Here is a 13799-nt window from a genome sequence, read left to right on the forward strand (position 1 = left end):
ATTAGTCTGAGGTCCACACATTAGATAAATTACCTCATATTCAGTTTTATTTCACAGTTTATTTCACAAGTAAATAAAACACATAAAAAATAAAACATTTTGCAACAATAAACAGAAATGGCATTTAAAAAAAAAAGCTCTTTGGCAGAAATTTACTATAGCAGCACCCAAGCTACTTCAGTGATTGTGGAGGATTTTAGGAAGTTTTTCAGATTTTAGGACATTTCAAGGATTTTAGTATGTCTCTAGGATTTTAGGACATTTCCAGGATTTAAGGACATTTCCAGGATTTTAGGACACTGGTAGGACTTAAAGGTGGTTCTAGAGTTCCCAGAATGTTTCTGGGATTTTAGGACATTTCTAGGGTTTTGGGACATTTTCAGGATTTTAGGACATTTTTGAGATATCAGAACTTCTCTTGGATTTTAGGACATTTTTATGTTTTTCTGACACTTTCCAGATGTTGGGACATTTCTAGGATGTAAAGATGTTTCAAGGATTTTAGATAATTTTTGGGGGGGGGGTTAGGACGCTTCTAGGATTTTAGAATGTTTATAGAATTTATGACATTTTTTTAGGACATGTGGACATTTCTCGGATGTTTTGGTGTTTCCTGGACTTTAGGACATTAGGGGCTAAACTAGGTGGTGGATGGGTGGATCCTCCTTTCAAACGATATATTTACACACCCATTTTTATATTTAAGAAAGGTGTCCTAGTTTACCGTGGGTCCATATTAAACCCTGGCATGTCCTGACTGGCATGTTGTGTGTTTTTTCGGCAGCTTGTAACCAATCTGCCACCACATCCGCCCCGTCACTCAGCGGCCCGCCTCCTCATCACAAACCTTCAAATACACGCACGCAGCCGCTACGGACTAACGGCAGCGACCGCGAGCAGCACCGGAGCTACTTCACCTGTCACACACACCGATTCTGCCTCCACCGGGGGACAAATAAGCCTGAAATAACACCTCGAAACTACGGGGGAAGCGAGGGTCACCGAAGGACAGTAGACGACCGTCGCTCGGTGAAAAGCAGCTGGAAAACACCGCCGGCTACCTTTGTTACCGACTCCGCGTTACGTAGTGTTAGCTCGGTGGCTAACTGCGCTAGCCCGAGAAGAAAGGCCGTGTCGAGTTGAGTCGATCATTTGAAGGATAAATTCTGGCACATTGTAGTTGCCCCTCGCTGCTTGGATTGTGAAATCTTTAAGAACAAAGAGGAGATCGACAGGATGGCCCTGAAAAGGATCCACAAGGTAAGAAAACGCAACAGCTACGCGAGCTAACCGTGTTAGCATGCCGAGTTAGCCTCCCACATCGCTGTTCTTGAAAGATGGCGGTGAAACATGTTCATTTAAAGTGACGAATTTGTGTTTTATCATCTTTTAATGTGTTTAGGGTCGAGTGATTAGATGAGTTTTAGCTGTTGGCACCGGCAGGAGCACGCGGAAACGGCCCTGCGGTCGGTTGTCAAACACCGTCAGGCTAAGCTAACGATGCTAACAAAGCTAGCGTTAGCGGCTTCGGTTACAGGTTCCGTGTGTTCGCCGAAAAGAGGCCGCACGAATTTCTCAACACTTCGCTCCGCGTAAACACACGTGATTAATGGCTGTTTGGTGACGGTACCGAGCTTTTACTGCAGCCTCGTGCTGACGTTTTGTTTAAATAATTAGTTCATCGTGTTAAAACAAGTGCGGCAATGTTCCCACGGTCATTAAAAACCTAGAAAAGTCAGTAAATATGAAAAAATAATTCAAAGTTTTGTTAAATGGTTGAATTGCTAACAATTTGAAATCTGATTAAGCTGGATTGTTTTTATTCTAAAATGGGAAGGAGGCTATAAGCAACTTGTTTGAAGAAATTACCTAAAAATTGCAACAAATTAGTGAAAGTTACCCCAGAAAATTACCCCAGCATTAAGTATAATAAAAAGGTATTAAAATAAATGACAAACAAGGAAATGATCTGGAAAAAACGCCAGTAAAATCGCTAATTAGTCGCTGGGTTTGCAAATACAAGTCGGATAATTATGAATTTTATTAAACTGAATTGATTTCATTACCCATTACCCAAAAATTGCTACAAATTAGTAAAAGGTAAACAAAATTACCTGAACATAAGCATAATAAAAAGGTAGTTAGATAAATAAATGATAAGCAAGGAATTGACCTGAAATGGATTTGGATAATCATTAATTCAATTTTTGATTAAATGGATGAATTAATTTTTGAAGTTAGAAACTTGATTGATTTATTTTCATGGGAAGAAGGCAATGAGCAACTTAAAAAACATTACCTAAAAATCTAAGTAAAAAAAAAAGCAAGGAAATTAACTGCAAATGATAATGAAATTGCAAATCAATTTTAATTTTATTATTAGGAAACTTATGAATACATTTTTCTCAATATTTTCCCTAGCCTGTTTTATATAATTTCTTAAATAAGTCAATTCCTACAATTTAACTGACATTTCTTGCCAAGTTGCTTGCTGCCTTTTTTCTGTGTTTTTGAAAGAAATCAAACCAATTTGCTCAGTGGCCAAAACACCAGGGAAGGCATCTGAATAATGAATAAACACTGAATTATTAACCCTTTTAAATCTGAGTAAACTGGGTTGATGTCTTTCATAAATGGGACAGAGGCAACAAGTAATTTATTAGAAAAAATGTACCCCAAAGTTTGCAACAAATTAGTAAAAAGCAACCAAAATTACCTGAACATGAGCAAGAAATCAAAGTAAAAAACAAAAACAAGGAAAGACCTGAAAAATGCTTTAAAAGAAAAAATTCTGTAACATAAATTTAAACATGTAATTTTGATATTTTCCAATACAGTTTAATCAATATTTTCCCTAGCACTTTTGAATATAATTGTATAAAATCAGTAAATTCTTGGAATTTGCAAGACATTTCCTGTCATTGCCCGTTGCCTTTTTTGCCATAATTTATACTTTGATAATGAAATCAAATCAATTTGCTCAGCACTTAAAACACCTGTGAAAGGTGTCTGAGTGCACGAGAAGATTGATGTTGATCCAGGTTTCAAAGGGTTAAAAATCATTGAAAGTTTTGCAAAAGTCAAATCATAAACCTTTTTTGAAATCTGAGTTAACTGGATTGATATCTCTTATCAATGGAAAGGATGCGATAAGCAACTTATAAAAGGAAATTCCCGAAAAATGGAAATATATGAAAAAGAAAGCAAGGAAATCAGCTTGAAAAAAGTAATAATTATGGTAACTTTAAACTTTAGAAGGCATTTAACTAATTAATGAATTACTCTAAGTAGGGCCTCAGTTGGTATTAAAATGTCTTAAATAAATCTTCAAAAGCATAGAAAATGCTCAGACAGGGAATACATGATTGCATTTTAAAATTACAAAACAACTGGTGACGCCTGTTATTTTATTTTTATTATTTTGAAACGATAAAACCTACTAAGTTTAAAAGTATTACATTTAATGTACTGTATGAACCATGAGTTCTCAGGACATTTCTTGCTTTGGTTTGGGTTTTACATGTTTTCAAAAGAAATGAAACTGATGTTCTCAATGTTCATCCAGGCTTTAAAAGATTAAAAGTTATTGAAAGTTTTGGAAGAGAAAAAGTTTTTTTACAGCAATCTTCTGTGGATAATCTTCCATTTAATGTAACAAAATGGGATTTTTTTATTTTCTGTCGCTGTCGATTTAACATAGCTCTATTGTGCTGATGTGTTTTATTAACACTGTTATCATTATATTTATTGTTTCCCTGCGTCCCGTTTCTCCCTTAATGAGTGACAACCGCCTGAAGTTATGTTTTAATCTGATATGTTTGGAAAAACGTCAGGCAAGATGAAAATTCATGGGAAAGTTTTGAAGTGTTGTCCATGAAAATGTGTGTCGACCCTGCTGCGGTTTCCCCTGAACCCATGACTCATACCGCTCCCTGGATCTGCGTTCATGAGACACCTCCTCAGTATGCGATCGTATTTGTTCCTGCTCACATCACAGGGTGTGTTCTGGCAGTCGGACGCAGGAAGTTGGCAGCAGGAGAGCCGAGTGAACACCTTCCGACTTCATTTCATCACTTTCTGTTTACTGGAACCTTCTTTCAGGGAAATCCATAAACCAACATGTGAGGCGGTGCGTGTCAGGAGGCTGGGGTGGGGCCCCGCTCTAAATTAGACTAAGACCTAAAATTAACAGTAGTGGCTGTAGTTTATATGCTGAGGTGTCGTCTTGCTGTTAACTGTGTCGACCAAAACAAGGTGGGCCCCTTCCCCCCTGAGCTGGCAGGAGGACAGCACCAGGCAGGAGGGAGTCAAGTCAGTTTTAGAAGTAAAGATCTTTTTTTTTTTTTTTTTTTTTCCCAAACGTGCAACAAAATAAAAAAACAACTGCTTCACATCGCACACTTCGGCCACTTTAAAGTTTTTTCTTTTAAATCAATCCAGTGTATTTGCCCGACAGTTTAATAGCCCTGCAGTAGGCGTCGACTGATTGTTTTTCGCAGGCCGATACTGATTATGAATAGTTAATGAGACTAGGATTGCATATTTTTTGCACTTTCCTTAATCAATTCATCAGTAAAATTAACAATCGAGTGATCGTTATTTTAAAAAAAAACTTTTCTTATTTTAAACAATACTGTATGTGTTTTTTCTCAAAGCTCACAGCACCAAATTGCATGTATTTTGACAGCATTTTATAGCCTATTGATTAAATTTCTCATGTTTGGTTAACTTCTTAGCTTATCATCCCTGAATGAGACCAATAACTGATATGCATTTACAATAAAATTCAAAATATTCCTGTCAATATTTAGAATCTAACAAACATCAGCTCAAAAATCTGTTTGCTTTTGTGCCTTTAGCAAATGTTTAATCAAAACGGAAACTTTGAAAATCATAAACAGGAAGTTCCCCCACAACTTTCAAAGTCACATGAAAATTTAAATAAAAATGAATAGATAAAAATAGCTCTTGGGGTTTTACAAAGTAAAAATTCCTCTCCTGCTGACACTTTTGTTGCATTTTTTTAATCAATTGATTTTATTAGCCGTCATTGAAATACAACGCTGTTAATGATAATCAGTAAAATGCCAAAATCGGCCCGATAATTGGCCCTGGCCGATAATCTGTCGACCCCTGCTCTGCAACACAATACAAGAAAACAATTCTTCTTGTCCAGCATCTGCCGTACACGGGTTTTGGACGTTCGTGAGTACTGCGCTCTTATTAGAAATGTGAGAAACATCAGGAAGAGTGACAGAGAAAGGATCCCCTCCCTGGTTTGACAAACATGCGATAATTATAGTAAAGTCAATTAAAAGTAATTCATACAGTTGTGAAAAATAATATATTCATTGAGTTTGAGTTGATAATTAATATATCATCTTTTCTTGGAGTCTCCGTGTTTATGTTCATACCCAGGATGTTGAGTGCTCTTGCACATTGATTTTAGGGGAAATCTCATTGTTTTGCCCGTGAAGATTGATCTGATCATTGTTCAAACCTTCTTTTCATTACAGGAGCTTAACGACCTGGCTCGCGACCCTCCGGCACAGTGCTCGGCCGGCCCCGTGGGCGATGACAGTAAGTGTCTCAGAGATGGTCTGAAGTTTTCAGGGCCACTACCAACTATTTTTATTGATTTGTCTCTAAAGGGCCAAAAAAATAGTGAAAAAGTGGTCATTGTAATTTCCCAAAGTGATCTCTTTAAATGGCTTGTTTTTTCCGACCAACTGTCTAAACCCAAAAATATTCGGTCCACTCTATTTGAGAGACTTTGATCGCCTTTCTTAATAAATCTGCCTTTTTCAACATTTCCCCTATTTTAATTATTATCAACATTTATTATTACTATTATTTACTTTCTTTTTCTGCTTGTTAATAGTCTTTGATGTATTTGAGATTGTGGAGAGCACTGTGCTGTTAAGTTATAAAATCTATTAAAAAAGATACTTGGATAACTATCATGTATGACAAATAAAAACCATAAAAAGTTTTACAAACTTCTTTTAATTTGTGTAACATTTCATCATTTCAAAGTTGCTCATTGATTTTTTTTTTTAAATTAAGTTTAAGGGTTAAGGTTCAAACAAACTACGGAAAAACTGATTTTAAGCAAGATTAATTGCATTTTAAAACAGACTCTTAAAGCACAGGTGGATGTAGGTCCAGTGCTGAGAACTGGTTATAGTGGTCATGATTACGTCCACCAAAAAGAAAACGATGACCAGCAGAGTAAAACTAACACATGGCCACGATGACAGCAAAAAATGTAATGTAATTTTATTTATATAGGGACAGTTCACAATAAAACATTAATAATAAATATACCAAAAAAAAGGAGAGTGCATTTACAGGTCCTAGCGAAGCTGCTGTTTTCCACCTGTGGTCTCTGGGCAGGTAGGTGGAATAAATAAAAAAAATGACAGAATTTGATCAAATTAAGTACAAAACACCAGTTTATAAAATTTTACAAACATTATTATCCCCATATTCCACTCCACCTAATAAAAAAAATGCAAAAATTTGTGCTAAATTGTAGCTCTAAATTATTACAACAGAACTGCGTATATATGTGATTTATAAAGAGAAGTGGTGTTACCTTGTAAAGATATTTTATGAGTTTAGTTCCTGATCACATACCTGTGACCTTTCCACGTTTCCCGACCTTTACTTTCTGTTCTCCACAGTGTTTCACTGGCAAGCCACAATCATGGGACCTGTAAGTACAAACTTTACGACATAATTATTGCTCTCTTCATAGCCTGATGTTGGAATTTGTCACGAGGTTTTATTCCCCGCTGCTTTAAATGTTCTCATGAGATAAAGGTTGAAATTTGACTTGATAATGGGGGTGGACGGCAGGTTTTAGATCTATATTTACTGAAATATGTAAATGTTTTTCTTCTTTCAGAGTGACAGTCCATATCAGGGAGGTGTTTTCTTCTTGACAATTCATTTTCCAACAGACTACCCCTTCAAACCACCCAAGGTGAGCTCAGTCACACCCGTGACATACATACACTGAATAAATGTAATTTATCAAGCTGCACACCTGCAGTACCCATCATGCAACAAACTCAGGTCTGGTTTGCAATGTCAGCCGTTTAAAATCTGGAGCCAGGTCACTTTTTTGTGCTGCTTTCAGATGCTTTTCACAAATATTTAAACCTATGAATCACGAGGAAATCAGTGTGTTTTATTGTTTCAAAAAAAGAAGGAAAAAGATGAGGAACTTGGTAAGAAATGTTGTAAAAACTGCAAGAAATTATTTTTTTTTTAAGCTAGGGAAAGTATATAGGTAAAAATATTTAAAATTATGTTATCATTTTTATGCCTGTTTCCGGGTATTTTCCCTGAATTTTATTATTTTTTAAAAATATTATTATTAATGTATTTTTTAAAAAACTTTCTCTTTACTGATTTTCGAGTAATGTTCTTGTACTTTTTGACTAATTTATTTATTTTTTTCAAATTATGATTATTGGGTTTTTAATCATTGAACAGATCAGCACCCACAAACCCCATCCCTCCCACTCCTCACAACACCCAAAAAAACATCAATTGTAAATAAAAATAAAGGAATTAATCAAATAATAGTAATATATAACAGTAAATATTAATATAAATATTAGATAATAATAGATACTAGATCAAAAAAAAAAAAACACAACCATTAAAAATACATTTTTGGAAAAAAAACCCCACATTTTTTTATCATTTCCTTCATTGCTTATTTTCCTAATCCCATGTTTTAGAGGGGAAAAAAATCCAGCTGGTTTTCTTTTTTCAAAGGGTTAAAAATAATGTATTCATATAACCTATTAAATGTAAGATATTTTTGTAAATGTTTCTAAGAAACAGCGGTGAAGTTTTCCTCTGAAGTGAAACAGTTCAGTTAGTTTGGCAGCACGGCATCGTGAAGTCATACCTGTCTGTCCGGTGGATGATGGTCGCGAACGTCACTGCCTCGTGTCGGGGAATTTGAATTGCATAACATCGAGCTGATAAGTGACTCAGCTTATCTCCCGTGTACTTACTGTTTTGTTTTTTGTGTGTTTTTCCTTTCAGGTTGCATTTACAACAAGAATTTACCACCCAAATATTAACAGTAACGGCAGTATCTGCCTGGATATTCTCAGATCACAGTGGTCTCCTGCACTTACTATTTCTAAAGGTATGGATCGTCAAAAACGAACACTGTGTACATGATAACAATCTCCTCGAATATGAGATGACGTCAGAGTCTCTAATGTTCACCCACAAAACCGCCAAAATACTCCTCAAGTGAATCAATAAGGATCATTTTTCAAAAAACAAAAATGTAAAACATGTATGTAAATGTAGCCACAAATGTTTTTATGTTTGATTATTTAAATGGTCAGATTTTGACATTTGTGCGTGATGTTTTGTGGATTAATAGAATATCTTCATTTTCATTCTACGTGTACGAAATTGGATTTTTAAATACTTTCTAACTTTGTTAATAAGATTGGTTATTAAATGTCTTCTTGTTAAATCAGGGTTCAAACGGTCATGAAAAACCCGAAAAAGTCCCTGAATTTACAAAAAGCAGTTTCCAGGCCTAGAAAAAGTTTGGAAACGTCATCTGGAATTTTGTTTCAGAAAAATGAATAATAACATGAACACATGATGTGTTCAAAGACCTTTCAGAAATGTGGAAATTGAAACTTAATTTCAGTGTAACAGGTGTGGAAGGCATGTTTTCTTAAGTTTCTAAAGAAAACATGTTTTTTTGTTTGTTTTTTAATCTGTAATAAAATAAACAGAATATACAGTCATTTAAAGTTGTATGCTCCTCAAAAAAACTAAAGGAAAGGCAAGCAAGTGTGGCTAAAATGATTTGTAAATAGGCTAAAGTGTGTATTTGTTCATTTGAATAACTGGTATACGTGTTTACGTTTTTTTGTTTGTTTTTTTTGTAGTTCTTCTCTCCATTTGCTCACTCCTATGTGACCCAAACCCTGACGATCCACTGGTGCCAGAGATCGCACGAATCTACAAAACAGATAGCCCGAGGTAAGTTACTGGGTTTTTTTTTTTAGTTTTTTTTTTTTCAACCTTTCTCTAAACCTGTTTTCTCTCCTAAAAGGTTCAAAGCTTTGTAATATACGTTTAATTTCCACTTTAAGAGGAGCAAACAGCTGGAATGAATGCAGTCTAATACGACAGGCATTTTTGGTAAAATGTGTGAATTATTTTTGTTGCATTATACAGAAGGGTGTTTGTTTTACCACAGAGTTTTCGGTTGTAATTGAAATATAGATAATACATACCTTTACCGTGATATGAGACCACAGACCGTCTGAGATTTTGAAGTTATTGTCTTTTCCTGATTTTAGAGGCTGCAGTAAAATCATGTTTTTTCTAAATTTATCCGACTGCTCTAGTTGTTCTTATACTTGCGTTCACCCACTTAAGTCATTAAATCCACATTACTGATGATCATCAAAAATCTTTGTGTTGATATTTTGTCCAAGTACAAACAGTCATCCCTAATATATTGTCACAGAATCAATATCTGTGTATTTCGTCGTGTCGTGATGTGATTTTGTTGCTCAGTCCTGCATTTCTGAAGTTTTTGAGGAGATTTAAAAAACACTGTGATATATACCGTGTACCGTGATATGGCCCAAAAATATCGTGTTATCATTTCAAGGCCATACCCCTCCAAGCCCTATGAACAGTTTTTTAAAAAAAAACGCAAAGTAAGAGACGGCCTGCGTGTATAATGCAACATTTTTAAAGGATAGCATAATAAAAAGAGTTATGTTGTATGAGACTGCATTAGTTTTTGTGTTCCTGATACACTTTTTATATTGTTTGATATCTGAAATAAACACAGCCTCCAGACAGCTAGTTTATTAAACTGAGTCATCACCTAAAGTTTAGTTTGTAACCCAGTTTCACTCCGTCAGGTACAATAAACTAGCTCAGGAGTGGACAACCAAGTATGCCATGCTTTAGGGTAAGGTCCAGAGTCCGCGCTGCATCGTGGTTTCTGGGTTTGGTCTGTTGTGTTTGTGCTGCTCTGGTCTCACTGACGTCACCGTCATTATTCTAATATCCGTTTTTTGGTCATTCAGAGACACTAGCTCAGCTCTCGGGTTCAGCTTTTTACATGAACGTTGATGCTGCGCAGATAAATAAACAAGTTAATACGAATATTTCTGCCAGCCGAGTGGTGTCCTAATCACAGAGAAATGGACTCTTAATAGTTTTGGGTTTCTGCAATAACAAGAAGAGGGTCAGTGGTGTTAATCACACGTCCTGCGACAGTTTTCTGTTGCATGGAAATGTTGGAAGTGGGGCTGCAAAAAGCAAAATTTTGAACCCGCAGGGACCGTTTGGTGCATTTTACAAGCTTGTCATTATTCATCTTTTGATAATTTTGGCTGTGTTCATGCATTTGGCATACATTTTGGCAACATTGTTTATTTTTGTGTAATCTTAAAAACTATAGCGACATCATGACAAAAGTGGTATTTAAGGGGTTGAAATTCTGAAAATTATTGAATAATTATTAATAAGGACTGATATTGGTTATAAAAAAAAACAACCAAAAAACTCAATGAATAGAGAAAATCACATTGATGTATAATATATTTATCGCCTGATTTCTGCAGAGCAGTATGAGTGTGAGTATTTGATACTGCACAACAAAAACTATAAATATCGATGTTGCTGCTAAACATTGATATATCCCAGGCTGTGATAATAACTTTTTAAAAATCTGTTTTGCATGTAGTATATTGAAAATTATTCATTTTTTGTTTTCTGGTCATCTAAACAAACAGTGGCATCGTGATAAAAATTTAAAGAGTTGAAATTCTGAAAATTAATGAATATTTAATATTTATAATTAGGGCTGATGTTCGTTAAAAAAATCAACTCCATGAAAGTAGAAAATAATATTAATGTATAATATTTCTTAAAGCTTGATTTTGAAAGTGCATTTTGTGCGCAGAGCAATTCAAGTGTGTAATATTAAATCGTTAACTGTGGCACAAATAATGAATATTTACATCACCATTTTCTAACGCGCACAAAAGTTAATTCCTTTTAGTCTGAGTGGAAAATGGACTCGTCGAGACTCGATGTGCGATCTATCACAGTCTTTTATTTTTCACACTTAATGTTGCGTGTTCGAGCCGCTGTCAGCAGGGACTGTTCTGAAAAATGTTCTTACGGTGCATTCGAGGACACGCCAACATTTGGCTGCCAGAAAGAAACTGCGTTCATGAGCTGTGAGGTCTGAAGCTGCAGCAGGCAAACAAAAGGAAAACACCAGTTTAGTCTGTTTGAAGAGGCTGCTGTTTGAGCAGATATGAACCGTCGACTCGGCACACAGGAAGTGGTGTGTCAGTCTGTGCGTCAAAAAAGACAACACCTCGTTGACTGTGACATATTTGTTTTTTCTGAAGTATTTGAAAGCTACTTTTCATAGTCAAAACATCGAGACACCGGAGCTTCCTGAAGAGGAAATCAGTCCAAAGATATGGTTTAAAAAATGGCTTTTAGGGTATGCTCTTTTTTTTTCCTTTTTTAAAATGTATTTAAAAAAACAAAGAAGGAGCTGATACATATGAGAGAGAGTGTGTGTGTGTGTGTGTGTGTGTGTGTGTGTGTGTGTGTGTGTGTGTGTGTGTGTGAGAGAGATATTAAAGGGGACCCTAAGGGTTAAATACTTTGCAGAAACTGCAAGCGCTGCTTTTTAAGCATTTGTGCTCATTAAATCTGATGTAATCCATCAAAATGGTTTCGAATCGATTTTGTTGATCAGTTTGTTTGACTTTACAAATCTTTGCAACTGTGTCGACCGTGATGACTGAAGTCAAAGGAACTAATGTTTTCATCTTTTAAAATATTCTTTTCTATATTCTGAATATGATCTTAATTATTGATTATTGTCACAGTGTCGTAGCAGACAGAAGCAGATCTTTCAGTGCATGTGAACATAGCCACTAACCCCAGCATGAAAGGTTTGCTGCAAAAAAAAAAAGCATCCTCTGGTTGTGTTGTCACATAAAGACGACGTGAAACATTTCATTGTTGTAAATTAATAAATTGTGACAATGTGTTGAGTATTTTTTTTTTGCAAATACTGACACATTTGTTTGGATGCTAATTGGCTTTACTGGTTTATAAAGCAATGTGCAAACGTGCATGTGCTTTCAAACATCTGGAATAGTTTGCAGCTGTTTGCAGATTTATGTCGGACATTGTTTTCTTTTTGTTCTAAATTTTTGTCTTTTTCTTCTTGCAGATACACCAAAACGGCAAAAGACTGGACAAACAAATACGCAATGTGATGACTCCATTTGGAAAACTGGTGGAAAATGTTGTTGCTGGTTCAAACAAAAAGAAATCCGGGATTCAGTTTTTCACTTTTTTCCTTATTTTTTCTTTCTGTTTTTTTAATAATCAGAGCATTTTACCTCCCTCTTTATGTTTTTGTCCACCTTGCGCTCACAAGAAGATAGTGTTTTCTCTCTCTAGGACACGTGCCAGTTTGTGTGAAGTTTTGACTTCGTTTGTACGGAGTTTAAAAAATAAATAAAATAAATCACCGTGGTTCTGAACACTTGAGCATGCACCAGTAAGAGTGGCTGATGTTTAGTCAATAACTCTGCACACACACGCTAGAATCGACGCCACTGGTCTCCGGTATCGACCCGTGACGGTCCAGTTGGATCTCGTGTCGTTGATATTAATGTACGCTGGATTTCAGAGCACTTATAGAGAAGCCTGTCTTTTTGCCAGACCTGTAAATTCTAAAATTAAAAAAAAAAAAAAAAGAAAATTGGTATAATGCTGAATTTTATTTGTAAAATCTAAAATGGCAATTATGTTGAAAGATTTGGGAAACTGGTTAGTGGCTCCTGGACTGGTGCGACGTCAGTTTGTTCCTCCGATCTTTAGTGTAGTAATCTATTACCTGAGGAAAAGAAGTGTATCTTATTCCACATCCAGAGTGTGTGTACAGAGAAGCACAGCGGTATATATCAATGTTAACGAGACAAAATATAATGAACTTCAATGTTGTATTTTATGCATGTTAATAAAAGGTAGGCTATTATATCTGATATGTTTCTGCAAATTAAGTGAATTGTGCGACTGAAGAGTTGGAAAAAAAAACGTGATTTCCCCCTTAAAGGCTTTCTATTTTCCTTTTTATTATTATTATTATTATTTTTGTCATTATTTAGAAGCCAGTAGATGAGCTGTTAGTTTGAAGCCCACTCGAACACTGTCTTCTTGTAGCCCTGAAATATCGATGCAAAGCTGATGGTTGATAATCAATTTGTGGCTCTGTTTCTTTTTAGTTCTCCCTTCAATAAAGTTACATAAACCATAAATCAGGGTTGTGTTTTATTTTCCAGTTTAGCCTTAACTGGATCACTTTTTTTAATTTATTTTTTGCTGTGTTCAGACACCTTTTACAACTATTTCAGCCTTTGAACCCTAAATTGGTTTGATTTTGCATGAAAACTTTGGGGAAAAAAGCAATAAACAAATTGGTAAGGAATTCACAAATTACAAGAAATAATTTGATTTGGAAAATTATTTTTAAAAAAGCTTGGAAAAAAATATTTATAAAATGTTGTATCTAAAATGATGTTACAAAATCGTTAATTTTTTTAAAGCCACTATTCAAGATCATTTCTGGGTTGTTTTTATTAGTACAGGTACAGGTGCATCTCAAAAAATTAGAATATGGCAAAACTACATTTTTTTTTGTAATTTAGTTAAAAAAGGTTAACTTTCATATATTCATATTG

At 35.2% G+C, this 13799-nt stretch overlaps 1 protein-coding gene across 1 annotated transcript; it reads left to right on the forward strand.

The window, feature by feature from the left end:
* The first annotated feature begins 852 nt into the window (after positions 1-852).
* Positions 853-13376, forward strand: LOC121953216 (ubiquitin-conjugating enzyme E2 D2-like). Its single transcript, XM_042500170.1, has 7 exons — positions 853-1260; positions 5517-5580; positions 6687-6718; positions 6911-6988; positions 8068-8173; positions 8943-9036; positions 12284-13376. Exons 1-7 carry the CDS (start codon positions 1237-1239, stop codon positions 12327-12329), a joined length of 444 nt encoding a protein of 147 aa, XP_042356104.1. The 5' UTR covers positions 853-1236; the 3' UTR covers positions 12330-13376.
* Positions 13377-13799: the final 423 nt, after the last annotated feature.

Source organism: Plectropomus leopardus, chromosome 14, assembly GCF_008729295.1.
Source record: "Plectropomus leopardus isolate mb chromosome 14, YSFRI_Pleo_2.0, whole genome shotgun sequence".
Taxonomy (NCBI): Eukaryota; Metazoa; Chordata; class Actinopteri; order Perciformes; family Serranidae; genus Plectropomus; species Plectropomus leopardus.

Excerpts from the sequence above, each read along its gene's own strand:
- LOC121953216 (XM_042500170.1), top strand. The coding sequence starts at position 1,237 with ATGGCCCTGAAAAGGATCCACAAG. Across the intron at positions 6,719-6,910 it reads AAGCCACAATCATGGGACCT|AGTGACAGTCCATATCAGGG; the intron begins GTAAGTACAAAC and ends TTCTTCTTTCAG. Across the intron at positions 8,174-8,942 it reads TGCACTTACTATTTCTAAAG|TTCTTCTCTCCATTTGCTCA; the intron begins GTATGGATCGTC and ends TTTTTTTTGTAG.